The sequence below is a fragment of the Pan paniscus genome, chromosome 23, assembly GCF_029289425.2.
Source record: "Pan paniscus chromosome 23, NHGRI_mPanPan1-v2.0_pri, whole genome shotgun sequence".
NCBI classification, from domain to species: Eukaryota; Metazoa; Chordata; class Mammalia; order Primates; family Hominidae; genus Pan; species Pan paniscus.
Window position 1 is genome coordinate 48,433,661 of NC_085927.1, and position 18,812 is coordinate 48,452,472.

An 18,812-nucleotide genomic window follows, 5' to 3' on the forward strand; every position below is an offset into this window, starting at 1 on the left:
TGCCTCCCAGGTTCATGCAATTCTCCTGCCTCAGCCTCCCAAGTAGCTGGGATTACAGGTGCATGCCACCACGCCTGGCTAATTTTTGTATTTTTAGTAGAGACAGGGTTTCACCATGTTGGCGAGGCTGGTCTCGAACTTCTGACCTCAAGTGATCCACCTGCCTCGGCCTCCCAAATTGCTGGGATTACAGACGTGAGCCACCGTGCCCGGCCAATTTTTTTTTTTTTTACCTAAAATTTATTTGGTTAAAGATGAAGACACACACACACACAGTAGCCTAGGCCTACACAGGGTCAGGATCATTAATATCACTGTCTTCCACTTCCACATCTTTGTCCCACTGGAAGGTCTCTGCGGCAATTACATGCATGCAGCAGTCATCACCTATGATAACAATGCCTTCTTCTGGAATACCTCCTGAAGGACCTACCTGAGGCTGTTTTACAGTTAACATTTTTTTTTAATAAACAGGAGTACACCATAAAATAATGATAAAAACTATAAGATAGTAAATACATAAACCATAGCTAAAGAACACTGAAAATTAAATAATGAAATAAATAAAACATAAACCAGTAACAGTCATTTATTACCATTACACCAGTATTGTGTACTATATTTTATATGACTGGCAGGCAACACAGTACGTTTGTTCACACCAACATCACCACAAACACGTGACTAATGCGTTACGCTATGACATTACGAAGGCTAAGAGTCGCTAGGTGATAGGAATTGTTTAGTTCCATTATAATCTTATGGGACCACCGTCATATTCAGTCAGCTGCTGACTGAAACATCGTTACGTGGCGCATGACTGTGTGTATGTATACACACACATACATATATATTTAATAGTCATTTTGGGCTTTCTCATTTTTTCAGTCCAAATTTGAAAAACTTTTTAACTTCAGCACATAGCTGTCCAAGAGAGGCTTGCTATGACAGTTTATTTTACTAGCATTTATTCAACACTGCTCAGTTCCACATCTCTGCTGGATATAAAGACAGGTAGGTACCTGCCCTCAAGGAGCCATGAGTCTAGTAGAGAAGACAATGCACAAAGAGATAATCACCACACAAGGCAGGATGAGAGGGATTAGACATGCAGCTGGGAACCAAGTAGAGGCTCTCTCTGGGGTTGCGGGGATGGTGGCCCTTAGCTTGGGGCTGGATCAGTGAGGATTTGTCAATCGGGCAGGGCGGGAAAGGCAGAAGGAACAGAGGCTTATTTGGGGAACTGCAAGTGGTTCTGGTGGAGGATTTTAACTTCAAAATTAAAGGAGAGAGGCCAAAAGGAACGAGTATTTGTTGAACACCCAATAATGATCATGATAGCCAGTACATGCTGCACTTACCATGTGTCAGGCACTGTTCTAAGTGCCTCCCACAGATTCATGCATCCACTCCTCACACAGACACCATGAGGCACAACAATTATCACCCCTATTTACACGATGGAACTGGGGCACCAGGAGGTTAAGTAACTTGCCTGAGGCTCACAGTCTGGCTCCAGTGACCACGCTCTTAACTGACATGCTAAACCACTATATGGCAGGCTTGTATATTCATATCTTGACTTTATTTTCCTGTCATAAGTACACATAGGAGCAGCAACTAAGCCAGACATAGAGCACACTTCAGCCATTCACTAGCTGTGTGGTCTTGGGAAAATTATTTAACCTCTCTGTGCCTGAGTTACGGTATCTGAAAACCAAGAATAATATCGGCGCTGAGTTGTGAGAATTAAATGGGTTAATACACATGAAGTATGTGGGCTCCTGTGTGGAGAACTGATTGGAGGGGCAAGAGAAAGGGCAAAGAGAATGCTAGGAGAATATTGTATAACAGAAGTCCCAAGCCAGGAGTAATGGTGCTTTAAACAAGAAGAGCCTCAATTTGAAAATGGGGGAAATTGTACCTCATTCACAGGGCTTTAGTGAGACCACAATAAAACAGTGTGTAAAATATGCTTAGAAGTGTCCATGGTAGATGCCTTTAATTTTAAAAATTATGGCTAATATCAAATATGCACAAAAGTAAAACAGTATAATATTCCCATCACCCATCTTCAACAGTTTTCAACACATGGTCAATCTTGTTTCACCTATACCTCCATCCACTTTCTCTCTCCCATATTGAGTACAAATTCCATAAATCTTATAATTCCATCTGTGAATATTTCAGTATATATCTCTAAAATGTGATAACTCTGTAAAAAATATAACCATAATGCTATTATCACACCTAGAATAATTTAATATATAAAATATTTAAGATTCAGATATCCATTTGTCTCATAAATGCCACATTTTGTTTGTTTCAATGGGATCCAAATAATGTCCACATGTTGTGATTGATTGATGTCTTTTTTCCTTTTAGAGATGTGGTCTCATTCTGTCACCTAGGCTGGAGTGTGCAGTGGCATGATCATAGCTCACTGCACCCTCCAACTCCCAGGCTTAAGCAATTCTCCCACGTCAGCCTCCCAAGTAGCTAGGACTACAGGCATATGCCACCTTGCTCTGCTAATTTTTACTTTTTATTTTTGTAGAGACAAGGTCTCACTATGTTACCCGGTTTGGTCTCACCTCCTGGGCTCTAGGGGTTCTTCCACCTTGGCCTCCTAAAGTGCTGGGATTACAGGCATGGGCCACCATGCTCGGCAACCGATGTCTTCTTTTAAGTCTCTTTTAATCTATATATTCCCCTTTTCCCTTGAAACTTATTTGTTGAAAAAAATGAAGTCATTTGCCCTGGAGTTTTCCATGGCCTGGATTTTGCTGATTGCATCCCCTAGGTGTCATTTACCATTTGCCATGCTGTCCCCATCCTCTGTATTTCCTGTTATGGTGGTTGGATCTAGAGTTCAGATCACATTCAGGTTTACTTATTTGTAAGACTATTTGATAGGTGGTCTTATGGTCTAATATCAAAAGGCATTTAACAGCTGTTTTGTGATGTAAGCAGCCATGGATAATCAACCTAGATCCATTAATTCATTAGGGGCTTCAAAATGGTGATATTTTAAGTCTATCATTATTTCTGAATTTATTAGATGGATTGTTTCTAAAGACAAGTTTCTGTTCCACTACTATTTGGTTACCTGGTAATACAGTTCATATGGGAATGGCATGATAAATGCTTATTCATTTACTTACCAGTTTTCAAAATAATGAGGAAGTTTCCTAGTATCCAATTAGTTTCTTCCTTTCCCCTTTCCTTTTTTTTTTTCTTTGAGACAGTCTCACTCCATCACCTAGGCTGGAGTGCAGTGGTGCGATCTCAGCTCACTGTAACCTCCGCCTCCCAAGTTCAAGTGATTCTCCCGAGTAGCTAGGATTCCAAGCATGCACCACGACGCCTGGCTGATTTTTGTATTTTTAGTAGAGACAGGATTTTGCCTTGTTGGCCAGGCTGGTCTCAAACTCCTGACCTCAGGTGATCTGCCCACCTCGGCCTCCCAAAGTGCTGGGATTACAGGCGTGAGCCACTGCGTCCAGACACCAATCCGTTTTTTAAAAGTCACAATATGAACTTACAGGTAAGAACATGTTTGACGTGCTTCAAATATGGCAATTATTATTAATGCCCAAATGGTCCTCTCTTTTAGCTAATGGGATTGTCTCTAAGTTTGCTCCCAAGTCTTTCTGACAGGATCCTTGTCTTTGATAGCTTCCTTGGTGTTAAGTGTGATAAGGTGTTTCAGGTCTCATGAATTTCCTGCCCTAGACCTGGAACTGATCATTTCTTCAAGGATCCCTAGATCCTTTTAGGGCAAATAGTATTTCACGACCACAGTCTGGGTCACTGCTGCTGGGTCAGTCTTTATTTCTAGGTCATTTCAATGGACAGTTTTAGGAAATATATACACATATTTTTGAGACAGAGTCTCGCTGTGTTGTCCAGGCTGGAGTGCAGTGGCATGATCTTGGCTCACTGTAACCTCCGCTTCCTGGGTTCAAGCGATTCTCCTGCCTCAGCCTTGCGAGTACCCGGGACTACAGGCAGCCGCCACCACACCCGGCTAATTTTGCATTTTGAGTACAGACAGGATTTCGCCATGTTGGTCAGGCTGGTCTCAAACTACTGGTCTCAGGCAATCCACCCGCCTCGGCCTCCCAAAGTGCTGAGATTACAGGCGTTAGCCACCGCACCTGGCTCAGGTTTTTTTTTTTTTCCCAGACACAGTCTTGCTCTATCACCCAGGCTGAGTCTAGTAGCACAATCATAGCTCATGGCAGCCTTAAGCTCCCAGGCTCAAGCGATCCTCCCACCTCAGCCTCCCTAGTAGCTAGGACTATAGGTATGCACTACCACATCGGACTAATTTTTTATATTTTTGTAGAGGCAAGGTCTCACTATGTTGCCCTGTTTGGTCTCAAACTCCTGGCCTCAAGCAATCCTCTTGCCTTGGCCTTCCAAAGTGCTGGGATTACAGGTGTGAGCCACCATGCCTGGCCTGTTCGTTTTTTAACAAAGCTTTATCGAAGTATAATTGACATATGAGAAACTGCACACATTTAAAGTGTGTTTAGGTGTGTATACACCCATGAGCCTTTCACCACAATCAAGATAGTAGACGTATCTGTCACCCCCAAAAGTTTATTTGGGCCTCTTTGTAACCCCTTCCAGCTTCCCTCCTATCCCCTCTCTAGCTATCCCTCCTGTTCTTCAGGAAACTGTGTGTTCTAAAACATACATTTCATCATCAATTCATAAGCAATTCAAAATCAGGACTATAGGATTTTAACTTCATCTCTTCTAGTTTAACATCTGAATTTATCTTCTTCCATGCTGAGAATATGGGTTTTCAGCAACACTGGGAATGACAGAATTAGAATATCATACAATTACTCATTTGCTTTATCCCACATTACAGCAAATGCTTTTTAAATGTTAGTTCCCTTTGATGCTCTACCCCGCTTCCCTTATAAAGGGCAAATAATTCTTCCCCATAATTTTCCCTTCTAATGTTTACAAAGGGCAGAGACAGGTTTCTTCATATTTAACATCCTGAGAGGCTACAGCTCTGAGTCCTCAGTCATTTCTGGAAAGGGTCCATGCAGGGATGATCTTGGACTGTGCAACAAATGGCCCTGAGAGACAGAAATGCGGTTTGTCCTGGGCTTAGAAAATAAGGAGACCTTCTTGCTGTATGGGGGCTAATAGCAGCGGTGGATAGGTAGACAGGCAATTCCAATCTACTATGGTAACTGCTGCCATAATGGGATGGCACAGAATGCTGTTGGAGCATAATGCAGTGGAGCACTTGTGCCTACCTTGCTCCTGTATATTAGGGAAGGCTCCCAAGATGATGGACGTCTAAGCGGGGTCCTGGAGGAAGAGCAGGAATTAGTGATGTTGGCAGTTAACAAAGAGGAGGGAGGAGAAGGCATTTTCAGGTCCAGAAGCAGCAACAGACAAAAGGTCCAGAAATAGGAAAGTGTGGTTCCTAGAGAAACTGCAAATGAAGAGTTGACAGTGGCTGGGGTAGTAAAGGGAAGGTGAGAGAGTGTTCTGCTTATCTGCCCCACATGGTGCCTTGTACTCGGCAGGTGCTCACACATTCTGGTTTCAGAAGACTATACTTTTTTTTTTTTTTTTTTTTGAGATGGAGTTTCACTCTTGTTACCCAGGCTGGAGTGCAATGGTGCAATCTCAGCTCACTGCATCCTCCACCTCCCGGGTTCAAGTGATTCTCCTGCCTCAGCCTCCTGAGTAGCTGGGGTTGCAGGCACCTGCCATCGTGCCCGGCTAATTTTTTTGTATTTTTAGTAGAGATGGAGTTTCACCATGTTGGCCAGGCTGGTCTCAAACTCCTGACCTCAGGCGATCCACCTGCCTTGGCCTCCCAAAGTGCTGGGATTACAGGCATGAGCCACTGCACCCGGCCAAGAAGAGTACACTTTATAACAGCAATAACAACAATAACAGCTTGTGGCAATTACAAAGTGAAAAGTACTGTGCCAAGAACTTTGCACAAATTATCTCATCTAATCCTCACAACAACCCTCCTAGGCAGGCATTCCCTTTCTGCAGTCAAGAAAGCACGTTCAGAAAGGTCAAGATGCACAGCTACTATGCTGAGTCACACATCCATATGGTGAAGCAGGGCAGGGATTCAAAGGCCCAAATTTTCTCATGCCAAAGCCTAAGCTCCTTCCCTCTTACCTTTCCTTCATCCCCTTTTACATGAGTAATAGCCTCCAAGGGGGTCACCTAGAGTTCTACTCAGGATTCAAGTAAAGATGTGTGTCTGAGGGATGAGCTACATTTCCCAAGATCTGCTTATCTGCTGCTTGGTTTGGGCAAACAGCCATCTGCACCATTTCTTTCCTCTTGGCTGTGACAGGTGAACTGTTCTAGCACAGACCAGGTCACTGCCTTGTGCCTTGAAGCTCAAATGATAAAACCTATGCCCCTCAGCCCAGCTGCTGGTCCTTTGGCAAACCAACCCCTGTGCCTGTGCCCCTCAGTGAAATATCTTCTGTCTCAAAGGGCTGCTGGCACACTGGCTTCACCTGCCTTGGTTTTTCTCAGATTCCACGCAGCTCTCTATCGGAGCATTAATGCATTTATTGGTTTACACATCCTTCTCTTTTTTCCAGATTGTGAGCCCCATAAGGTCAGGGACTGTGTCTTTATTTATCTCTGTATTCACAGGGCCTAGTGCAGGGATGGTACAGAATAGACATCTAGCAAATACCTAATCATCCCCACCAAGTCTGTTTCTTCCTAGGAGAAAATGGAGGTAACAATATCCATCTTGGGGGACACCAGGAAGGTTAACTGAGATAATGTCTAAACCAGACTTAGCAGAGCACTCAGCACATACTAAGTACTCAATAAATGACATCGCCTATGATTACTATTATTATGTTATACAATATTAGATACTCCAGGCCAGGTGCGGTGGCTCACACTTAGAATCCCAGTGCTTTGGAAGGACAAGGCAGGAGGATTACTTGAAGCCAGGAGTTCGAGACCAGCCTGGGCAACACAGTGAGATCCCATCTCTACAAAAAAATTTCTTTAAAAATTAGCCAGACATGGTGGCATACCTGTAGTCCTAGCTACTTGGGAGGCTGAGGTGGGAGGATCGCTTCAGCCCAGGAATTTGAGGTTGCAGTGAGCTATGACTGCGCCACTGCATTCCAGCCTGGACAACAGACTGAGATTCTGCCTCTAAAAAATTTAATTTAGTTAAAATTAATTAAAAAAATTTTTTTTGAGACAGAGTTTTGCTCTTGTTGCCCAGGCTGGAGTGCAATAGCATGGTCTTGGCTCACTGCAACCTCCGCCACCTGGGTTCAAACGATTCTTCTGCCTCAGCCTCCCAAGTAGCTGGGATTACAGGTGCCTGCCACAACATCCAGCTAATTTTTGTATTTTTAGTAGAGATGGGGTTTCACCATTTTGGCCAGGATGGTCTCGAACTCCTGACCTTGTGATCTGCCCACTTCAGCCTCCCAAAGTGCTGGGATTACAGGTGTGAGCCACCACGCCTGGCCTAACTTAAAATTTTTTAATTAAAAAAATTAATTTACATTTAAATCCTGACTTTGGCTATGGTAGGAATGAACTTTAATATTCCTTGTCTCATGAACTGGGAGTGACTAAATGTGTCCCTAGTTGCAGTATTATTTTTTGTTTTCTTATTTCTATTTTAGATTAAATCAGACAACATGTGCATGCTTTACCTATAAAGTTTCTCTCAATTCTTGGACAAAGATTCACTCAAATGAGCTGGAAGGTGAGAGGTTAAGAAGGCAGAAGCCTGGGAGTCACACAAACACATTACAGATGTCATGTCCCTGGGCTGAGTTTAGAAAAGACAAGATGTTTGCCAGGCAGAAAGAGGGCATATTGGAAACAGGCTGGCAATCCCAGTGGTTAGAGGAGCAGGAGGCAAAGGCTCAGAGGCAGCATAATAGAAGCGCCTATCAAATTATCAAATTAATAGTTCCACAAAGCTTGTTACAAAAAATTGCACTCCTCTAGGCCCATTTTCCTTTTCCCTCACAACACTTTTCTCTTTTTCCTCTGTCCAATACTTACAGCATTTAATGTGTTGATACATCTGTCTTCCCTCTACCAGATGGTGACTCCCTTGAGAACAGGGACTGTGTCTTATCTACTGTTAATTACCCAGTGTCTACAGCAGAGAACTTCGGAAACCTTTCTAAACCTGGGCTTGCTGCTGCGTAAAATGCAGTGGATAATCCCTACTTCATATGGCTGGTATGAAAGTTTAACCTTTGTAGGAGGTCATATTTGTAACATACTTACCAGCATGCACGTAATAAAATACTGAAAGAGTAAATCTATGAATAAATGTAGTGACCCAAGCACCAACTCTCTACTCCTGCTTTTCACTCAGCCTAGGAAAAATTACAACGGAATCCTTCCCCTATGGAGAAATCATGATTCCTATTTCTGTCTTTGGCCACAATTTTCTTATTTTCTTGTTGTTCCACTCCACCTCATAGCAGAAATATCACGGATTCTGTAGGCGCTTCCTGGTTCTAGGTTGTGGAGCTCCTCAGGGCTTGGAAGTGAGTGGAAAGAAATGTTCAATTTCTGTTTCTCTTCTCTTTCCCTCTCCTCCTTTCCCCTCCTGTGGGGGAAACAAACGAGCAAAAGCAAAAATTAATTTAAAAAATGTAATTTCTTCAAAGACTTTGCACGTGAGCAGTGGCGTGGCCAGTGGTGATCCTTGTGTGCATGGAATATCGAGGGCGTGCTCCTGCCTCCAGAGAAAGTGGTCGAGCAGGACAGCTGGCATCCACGGCTTCCACATCCCCAGTGCCTCCATCCTTCATCTTTCACCAGTACTGACAGGAACACTGCTGCGTGGGATCTGAACTGGGCCCCAAAAACCTCTAGGTAGCAGGCAGGTACTACTCCATTGGAGGTGACATCCCTCTGGTGACGCTGAAAACCTGGATTGTGTTTTCTAACTCTGTCTGCTTCACACCTCCAGATGTGAATCTTCAGAATATTATTTGCTGGGCTATCGGATGGAGACTAGTCTCACAAGCCTAAAGGACTTCCTTTAATATTTCACGAAAGCATTACATTTCTTTTTTTCTTTCTTTTTTGGGACAGAGTATTGCTCTGTCGCCAGGCTGGAGTGCAGTGGCACGATCTCGGCTCACTGCAACCTCTGACTCCCAGGTTCAAGTGATTTTCCTGCCTCAGCTTCTCAAGTAGCTGGGATTATAGGCATGCACCACCACGCCCAGCTAATTTGTTTTTTGTATTTTTTTTTTTTTTAGTAGAGACAGGGTTTGACTATGTTGACCAAGATAGTCTCAATCTCCTGACCTCGTGATCCGCCTGCCTTGGCCTCCCAAAGTGCTGGAATTACAGGCGTGAGCCACTGTGCCTGGCCTACACTTCTTCTATTTAGGTTCACTGTCCGTATTTGGAAAGAACATGCTACAACTTGAAGGAGAAATCACAAGATATACTAAAAAATATTTTGAAATAAAAACAAAAACATAACACAATAAAACTTATGGAGTACAGCAAAAGCAGTGCTAAGAGGGAAATTTATAGCCATAAATGCCTATGTTTTAAAAACAAGAAACATCTCAAATCAATAACTTCACTTTATGACTTGTGGGCCTAGCAAAAGAAGCACAAACTAAATCTGAAGCTGGTAGAAGGAAGGAGATTAAGATTAGAGCAGAGGACGTGAAATAGAGAATAGAAAAAATAGAAAGTCAATTGAAAGAAACAAAATGTTAGTTATCAACAAAATTAACAAACTTTGAGTTTGAATGACTACCAAGAAAAGGACACACATAGATGAAAGTGAGAACATGATTACCGACCTTACAGAAATAAAGCTTGTAAGAGAATACAAATGCCAATCAATTATATAGCCTATATGAAATGGAAAACTAGAAATACACAAATTACCAAAACTGACTCAAGAAAAAAATAAAAATTCTGCATAGACTTATAACAAATAAAACGATTGAATCAATAATCAAAAATCTCCCTTTGAACAAAGAAAAGTGAAAGACTACAGGGCTTCATTTGTGAATTCTACCAAACCATTAAGGAAGAATTAACACCAATTCTTCTCAAGCTCTTCCAAAAAATAGAAGAGGTAACAGTATTTCATAGCTCATTTTATGGGGCCAGCATTATGCTGATACCAGAACTAGAGAAAGAAATGACAAGAAAAGAAATTATAGACCACTCTTCCTTAAGAATACAAATGCAGAGATCTTCAACAAATACTAAAATATTAAAAGGATTATACACCAGGAACAAGTGGGATTTATCCCAGGAATCTGAGGGTAGTTCCCCTCAGTGAAACATAAATCGATCAGTGTATAGAGCACAATAAAAGAATGAAGGGAAAACCCCACATGATTATCTCAAATGATGCAGAGAAAGCATTTGACAAGAACCAACAGCATTTCATGATAATAAACAATCAGAAAAATAGGAATAGGATGGAATTACTCCAACATGATTATGGACATTTATGATAAGCCCACAGATAACAGCACACTCAATGGTTAAAGACTGAAAGCCTTTCCCTAGGACCAGGGACAGGACAAAATGCCTCCTTTCATGGCTGGTATTCCACTTTGTATCAGAAGCTCTAGACAGATAATTAGGCAAGAAATGAAAGGCATCCAAATTGGAAATGAAGAAGTAAAACTATCTTTATTTACAGATAGCATGATTCTATACGTTGAAAATGCCAACACAGCAAGACCCTGTCTCTACAAAGAAATTTTAGCCAGGCGCGGTGGCTCATGCCTGTAATCCCAGGACTTTGGGAGGCCGAGGTGGGTGGATCACCTGAGGTCAGGAGTTCGAGACCAGCCTGGCCAACATGGTGAAACCCCATCTCTACTAAAAATGCAAAAATTAGCCGGGCGTGGTGGTGCACACTTGTAGTCCCAGCTACTCAGGAGGCTGAGGCAGGAGAATCATTTGAACCCGGGAAGTGGAGGTTGCAGCGAGCCGAGATTGCACCACTGCACTCCAGCCTGGGTAACAGAGTGACTCTGTCTAAAAAAAAAAAAAAAAGCTGGGCGCAGTGGCTCACGCCTGTAATCCTAGAACTTTGGGAGGCCGAGACTGGTGGATCACGAGGTCAGGAGTTCGAGACCATCCTGGCTAACACAGTGAAACCCCGTCTCTACTAAAAATACAAAAAAAATAGCCAGGTGTGGTAGCAGGTGCCTGTAGTCCCAGCTATGTGGGAAGCTGAGGCAGGAGAATGGCATGAAGCTGGGAGGCGGAGGTTGCAGTGAGCCAAGATCACGCCACTGCACTCCAGCCTGGGCGACAGAGCAAGACTCCATCTCAAAAAAAAAAGAAAAAAGAAAAAAAGAAGAAGAAAGCTGTTATAGGTTTTGGGGAATATGTTCCCCAAAAGATGTGTTAAGGTTGTAAACCCCAGTACCCGTGAATAAGACCTTTTTTGGAAATAGTCTTTGCAGATGTAATCAAGTTCAATGAAGACATTAGGGTGGGCCTTTATCCAATATGACTGCTGTCTTTAGAAGAAAAGATGCAGACAGACATGAAGAAGGCCAGGTGATGACAGAGGCAGAGATAGGAGTGAGGCCTCTACAAGCCAAGGACAGCCACGGACTGCTGGCAACCGCACGAAGCTAGGGAGAGGCAAAGGAAGACTACCCTGAACCCCGCACAGGAAGCATAGCCCTGCTGACACCTTGACTTTGGACTTCAGCCTCCAGAACTGTGAGAAAATACATTTACGTTGTTTGAAAAAGGAAAGAAATATACATACAGATGCCAAGAGGCGAATAAAGAAAGATAAGAAAATTAAAGGATCAGTCCAGCAGGTCTGACAATTGACTATCATAGTTCCAGAAATAGCAAAGAAAATGAAGGAAATTTTCAAAGAAATAATACAAGCAAAATTCTCAGAATTGAAGGACTCTACCCTCTGGACTGAGAGCACTCCCGACCTCAGTGACGCATATTAAGAAAAGGACTCATACCAAGATATATCATTGTGAAACTTCAGGATACTAAGAATGAAGACAATATCCTAGAAGTTCCCACAGCTGGGAAGACAGTGACCCACAAAGCCATAGGAATCAGAATAGCGTGAGACTTCTCAACAGTAAAAGCAGCAGGCAGGAAAAATTCTCCAAAATTCTGTAGAATATTGACTTTTAACTTAGAATTTTATTTCCAGCAAAACATTTGCCAAATATCAATCAAGAACAAAGACATTTTTTCATGTCTGTAATCCCAGCACTTTGGGAGGCCAAGGCGAGAGGACTGCTTGAGCTCGGGAGTTCGAGACCAGCCTGGGCAACACAGCAAGATCTCATCTCTTAAATAATTATTTTAAAAATAGAACAAAGGGCCGGGAATGGTGGCTCACACCTGTAATCCCAGCGCTTTGGGAGGCCGAGGCAGGCGGATCACCTGAGGTCAAGAGTTTGAGACTAGCCTGGCCAACATGGTGAAACCTCATCTCTGCTAAACAAAACAAAACAAAACAAAACAAAAAAACGAAAAAAATTAGCTGGGCATGGTGGCATGCGCCTGTAGTCCCAGCTACTCAAGGAGGCTGAGGCAGGAGAACTGCTTGGACCCAGGAGGAGGAAGTTGCAGTGAGCCAAGATCGTGCCACTGCACTCCAGCCTGGGTGACAGAAGGAGACTCCATCTCAAAAAAAAAAAAGAAAGATGTTTTGGATATGCAAAACATTTATCCCAAATAATTTCCCATATACCTTCGTTTTGGGAACTGCTAGAAGATGTGCTCCAGCAAAGTGGACATAGCTTTTTAGGTCAGGACTATAAGGAGACAGACTTGGGCTGTCCATGGCCCTGAGGCAGAGGCAGCTTGAAAAAGAAGTCAGCCCACAGAAGGGAAGAGGATCAAGAGACAGACAGAGAAAGAGCCTGAAAATATCAAGCTGTCAGGTCTAATATGCCTGCAGATGGCCTATCATGGCCTTCCCAGTTATTTAAGCTGCTACATTCTCCTTCCATTTAAGCTAGTTTGAGCTGGCTTCCTGGCACATGCAACCAAGGAGCTCTGTCTCATACAGTTCATAAAGTACATAGGCCAATGCTTGGTACAGAGGAAGTACAAAATCATTAGTAGCCCTTACTACTACCAATAATAACACTGAAACTAAAATGAGAGTGGTGTGAGTAATACATAAAAGTAAGTGAACTTTTTTTTTGAGACGGAGTCTCATTCTGTCTCCAGGATGGAGTGCAGTGGCGTGATCTCGGCTCACTGCAACCTCCAGCTCCCGGGTTCAAGAGATTCTCCTGCCTCAGCCTCCCAAGTAGCTGGGATTACAGGCACGTACTGCCATGCCCAGCTAATTTTTGTATTTTTAGTAGAGATGGGGTTTCACCATGTTGGCCAGGATGGTCTCGATCCCTGACCTCATGATCCGCCCACCTCGGCCTCCCAAAGTAGTGGGATTACAGGCGTGAGCCACACACAGTGCCTGGCCATAAGTGAACTTTTATATGCTCTTTCCTATGTTTTAAGAATTTTCCAGCCTGGGCAACATAGTGATACCCCCAACTCTACAAAAATAAAAAATGAGCTGGGCATGGTGGCACACACCTGTGGTCCCAGCTACTCAGGAGGCTGAAGTGGGAAGATTGCTTGAGCCCAGGAGGTGGAGGCTGCAGTGAGCTATGATGGCACCACTGCACTCAGCCTTGAGGAGAGAGTGAGACTCTGTCTCAATAAAATAAAATAAAATAAAATAAAATAATTATTATTCTTACACTGTTCACACTTCTACCTTTCCCATGGTTTTTGTTCGAACAAACCTTAAACTCAATTTCTCTTTGGAGACTTCCCTTAGTTTTCTTGTCAGGTGATTCCTCATTGACGGCTGAAGGTGGGATGAACATGTGGTTTGCCTTTTTTGTATCTGCTGCTTTTTGATCAATACTCTTCATTTCCCTGGGGGGAAAACACAGAGACATATGGAAAAAGGCTGGAGTGATTAACATGTCCTCAATGTTCTGTATGTCCTATAAACTGATAGATCCACGTGACCATTTACAAAACATGTATTGAAGTATAACATAGAAACTAGGAGTGCACAGATTCTAAGTGTGCAGCTCAAGAAATTTTCATATACTGAGCACGCCCATGTAACCAGCACTCGGATCGAGAAAGAGAACGCTGCCAGCTCCTTAGAAGCTGTCTCACGTCCCTGCTCAGTCACTATCCTACTTCCTTAAGAGCAACCCTGCCCTGATGTCTAGTAGCACAGTTGTGTTTTAAGGCACCACTTTTATCTGTAGACAAAACTTTGAGAATCACTTTATTAATATAAGGCATGATGAGCTTCTCAACAATATCTTTTTTTCTTTTTTTTTTTTGAGATGGAGTCTTGCTCTGTCGCCCAGGCTGGAGTGCAGTGACATGATCTTGGCTCACTGCAACTTCCGCCTCCTGGGTTCAAGCGATTCTCCTGCCTCAGCCTCCCGAGTAGCTGGGATTACAGGTGCATGCCACCATGCCTGGCTAATTTTTTGTATTTTCAGTAGAGACGGGGTTTCACTGTGTTAGCCAGGATGGTCTCGATTTCCTGACCTCGTGATCCGCCCACCTCGGCCTCCCCAAGTGCTGGGATTACAGGTGTGAACCACCGCGCCCAGCAACAATATCTTAAACAACAAAAAGTGGATGTATTTAGCAATGCAACTGCTAACACACAGTTACAAACTTCCTCTTGACAAAAAAATCTTTACTATAATTCACCTAATGAGAATTTATTTATTAAACAAGAGTATCCTTTATTTCTGAAATATATAAGCTATAAACTTAATCCTGGATATTCTATATGAATTTAATGTTAATTTTAAACTAGTTCTGAACTTTAAAACGTTCTGGCCATGGAATGGAAGGGTTATTTGCAATTTCCAGAAGAAATGCATTTCTTTGGACTCATCTTCCTTTGAACTGGATGAAATGTGGACCTGGTGGCTGGAACTTGAGCAGCCATTTCTTACCATGAAGTTAAATCATGGGCTGAAGCTAAATCATGGGCTGAAGCTAGTGGAGCAATATGATAAAAGATCTTGAGACCCTGTCACTATGAACTTTCATATCTGCTGGAGTCCTTGTAAATGAGAGAAAAGAAATTGTAATAAATTTTAGCCACTGTTTGAGTTTTTCTGTCACTCTAAGCCAAACCTAATTATAACTGATACAATTACCTACCTATGGGCCTAGTTCTGAGAAAAGTCTTTACAGACCTTAATTTATTTGATCAATACAACCCTACAAAGTAGGAAATACTATCAAATGACTGAAGTACAACAAAACGACTGAGGATCAGTGAGGTGTGTGCAAATAACCTTTCCATTTTTATTCCATGGCTAGAACTTAGCCCCATAGCCAGACCTACCTGTGGCCTTAAAAAGGCAAAAATAGTTTAATAGTCCATGGTCACAGAACCAGTAAGTAAAAAGACCTGTATCCCAGCCTTAGCCTCTGCCATTCCATGGATCCCGCCATCAAGGCTTGTTATGACTATTGGGAGAGACAGATATGAGAGCAATCATAATGCCTGATGCCCAGAAGGTGCTGAAAATCTGTTGGGACAATGAACTACAGAATAAATAAAGCATAATGGACTGGTCGCAGTGGCTCATGCCTATAATTCCAGCACTTTGGGAGGCTGAGGCAGGCAGATCACAAGGTCAGGAGATCGAGACCATCCTGGCTAACACGGTGAAACCCTGTCTCTACTAAAAATACAAAAAAATTAGCTGGGCGTGGTGGCGGACACCTGCAGTCCCAGCTACTCGGGAGGCTGAGGCAGGAGAATGGCGTGAACCCAAGAGGCGGAGCTTGCAGTGAGCCGAGACTGCGCCTCTGCACTCCAGCCTGGGCGACAGAGCAAGACTCCGTCTCTAAAACAAAACAAAACAAAACAAAACAAAACAAAACAAAACAAAACAAAACAAAACAAAAAAAGAATAAATAAAGCATAATGAACAACAGTTACAGAGGCAGAAGCAAAGAGCCCCAAAGAGCAGTCCCTATGTCTTCTCCCTTCTCCATCCTGACCCTCTCCTCCCTCACCTACATGTTCAATCTCTCCCCCTTCACACAGGCTTGGGTCTTCTACCTTATGTTTATTTATTTATTTAGAGACAGGGTCTCACTCTGTCACCCAGACTGGAGTGCACTGGCATGCTCCCGGCTCACCTCAACTGCCTCCCAGGCTCAAGCGATTCTCCAGCCTCGGCATCCCAAGTAGCTGGGATTACAGGTGTGCGCCACTACCACCCAGCTATTTTTTCTATTTTTAGTAGAGATGGGGTTTCACCATGTTGGCCCGGCTGGTCTCAAACTCCTGACCTCAAATGATCCACCCGCCTCGGCCTCCCAAAGTGCTGGGATTACAGGTGTGAGCTACTGTGCCCAGCCTTCTACCTTATGTTTAAATAGCCCCTGTTGCTTACCATCTGATCTTGCCTTTTTGATGCAGAATTTTATTCCTTCTGCTTCCTAGGAATCCCATCCATCCACAGGGACTTACATCTTCCCCTTCATGTCCCAGGCTCTGCCTTCCGACTTTAGCCTTGTTGAGACTGCCCTCTACCAAGTCGCCTACCTGTCTCTGCCCCACGTTTTGGAGTCTGGCCACCACACTGCTGCTTGCTGCTTCCCTACTGTCCTTTGTCCCCTTGGCTTTATGGTCAGTGTGTCTGCATGTATGGACTCTCCTCCTTCCCTTCTGGTCACTCCTCCCCCCCTTCTGGTCACTCCTCCCCTTACAGAATATTCTGTCCTCCCTGACGTATGTGGTTGCCCTCCAAGGTTCTGTCCTCAACCTCAGCTTCCACATCTGTAAAATGGGGATAAGTAAATAATTGTACCACTTTAAACACACTGTCTTATAACCTAAACTTCGGTCCAATAATATGTTGTGACCATCTTTCCTTGTAAAACAAAAATAGAAGGAGGTTTTTCTTGGCTGCAGAGTATGGAGGTATGATAGTTTTATTTAACCAATCATCTTTTGATGAACATTAATGCTGAACTGCATTCCTGTGGTGGTGGTGGTGGTGATGTCTAACGGGGTTTTGTGAATGTGTGTGGTCTGTGTCCCATAATATTTTATAAATAACTCAATTGTGGCCGGGTGTGGTGGCTCATGCCTGTAATCCCAGCACTTTCGGAGGCTGAGGCGAGCAGATCATGAGGTCAAGAGGTCAAGACCATCCTGGCCAACATGGTGAAACCCAGTCTCTACTAAAAATGCAAAATTAAAAGGCCGGGCATGGTGGCTAACGCCTGTAATCCCAGCACTTTGGGAGGCCGAGGCGGGTGGATCACGAGGTCAAGAGATCGAGACCATCCTGGCTAACACGGTGAAACCCTGTCTCTACTAAAAATATAAAAAATTAGCCAGGCGTGGTGGCATGTGCCTGTAATCCTAGATATTTGGGAGGTTGAGGCAGGAGAATCGCTTGAACCTGGGGGACGGAGGTTGCAGTGAGCCGAGATTGCACCACTGCACTCCAGCCTGGCGACAGAGCGAGACTCTGTCTCAAAAAATATATAAAAATAAAAATAAAACCCAATTGTATTATACTGCATAACAAAGTATTTATCTACATATTCATATTTCTCTGTCCCTCTTATTATGGGAGACATGGATAGCTGTCTAGCCAATAGCAATTCCCTCTTTTTCGTTTGTAAACTGAATCCCATTTTGTTTTGGACAACAAAGTGCCCAGTTCTATGGAAGGTCCAGTCCAGTTGTGGAAATCTTGCCCTCCTTGGCCAGATATTTCCCATGCTTCCCTTGCAGACAGGGTGGCTCCATGAAAGAGTTATAGGGGCATGAAGGAAAGACATGAGAGAGACAAAGAAAGATAAAAGAAAGTGAGCTATTCTTTATGGAAAAATGCCAGCTAATAAATGTAGAAGGAATGGCAGAAGTAGAAAAATCACCATTTTGCAACCTTAAATGTAATAGTTAATCAGGCAAAGACCACTGATGAGTGCTAAAACCACTGTGTGAAAGATGTTGGGGAAGCACATTCACACAGTCTGGGAGAATCACATCATTTATTCCTGACTAATTAGAAAGACAAACATGTGCTCTTACAATGCAGAGATCTGGTAGATACCAGTTTAACCAAGTGTTTAAACTTAGCATCACCAGCAGCAGAGCAACCTGACATGATATGCCTCCTAATGGGATGCAACATAAATATACAACATCACCTGTGAAAGATTCTGGGCAAAATGATTTAACTTGAATCTAATCAAACCTCTAGCATAGACCTAATGTCCAGTGTACAGAAAACATAGGCTATATTGGAACAAATTCAATGCTACTTTGAGGAAATATCAGAAAAACCCAGAATGTGGCTTGAGCTTTTCAAAAAAGTCCATGTCATAAAAAAACAACTAATAAAGGGGGGGGGGGTGGGCAGGATACTGTTATAGATTCAAAGACACCAAAGAGATAAAACTAAATACAATTTCTGGCTAGGCACGGTGGCTCACGCCTATAATCTCAACAGTTTGGGAGGCTGAGGCGGGGGCAGATCACCTGAGGTCAGGCGTTTGAGACCAACCAGGCAACATGGTGAATCCCCTTCTCTACTAAAAACACAAAAATTAGCCGGGCATGGTGGTGCACACCTATAGTCCCAGCTACTTGGGAGGCTGAGGCGGGAGGATTGCTTGAGCCCAGGAGGCAGAGGCTGCAGTGAGCCAAGATCACACCACTGCACTCCAGCCTGGGCAACAGAGTGAGACTGTGGCTCAAAAAACAAAAA

At 43.3% G+C, this 18,812-nt stretch overlaps 1 protein-coding gene across 2 annotated transcripts in view; it reads right to left on the reverse strand.

The window, feature by feature from the left end:
* Positions 1 to 217: 217 nt before the first annotated feature.
* FAM227A (family with sequence similarity 227 member A) overlaps positions 218 to 18,812 on the reverse strand; it is a 78,349-nt gene continuing 59,754 nt past the window's right edge. Inside the window, exons 13-15 of one of the 2 annotated variants that reach the window (XM_055105718.2) lie at positions 13,781 to 13,959; positions 9,616 to 9,619; positions 218 to 8,620 (exon numbers count right to left, since the gene is read on the reverse strand). In XM_055105718.2, the coding sequence (XP_054961693.1) occupies positions 8,464 to 8,620; positions 9,616 to 9,619; positions 13,781 to 13,959 (340 nt within the window). In that variant the 3' untranslated portion in view covers positions 218 to 8,463. Of the gene's footprint in view, positions 8,626 to 9,615; positions 9,620 to 13,780; positions 13,960 to 18,812 lie in introns of both variants that reach the window. The other variant, XM_034949048.3, reaches the window with a different exon arrangement.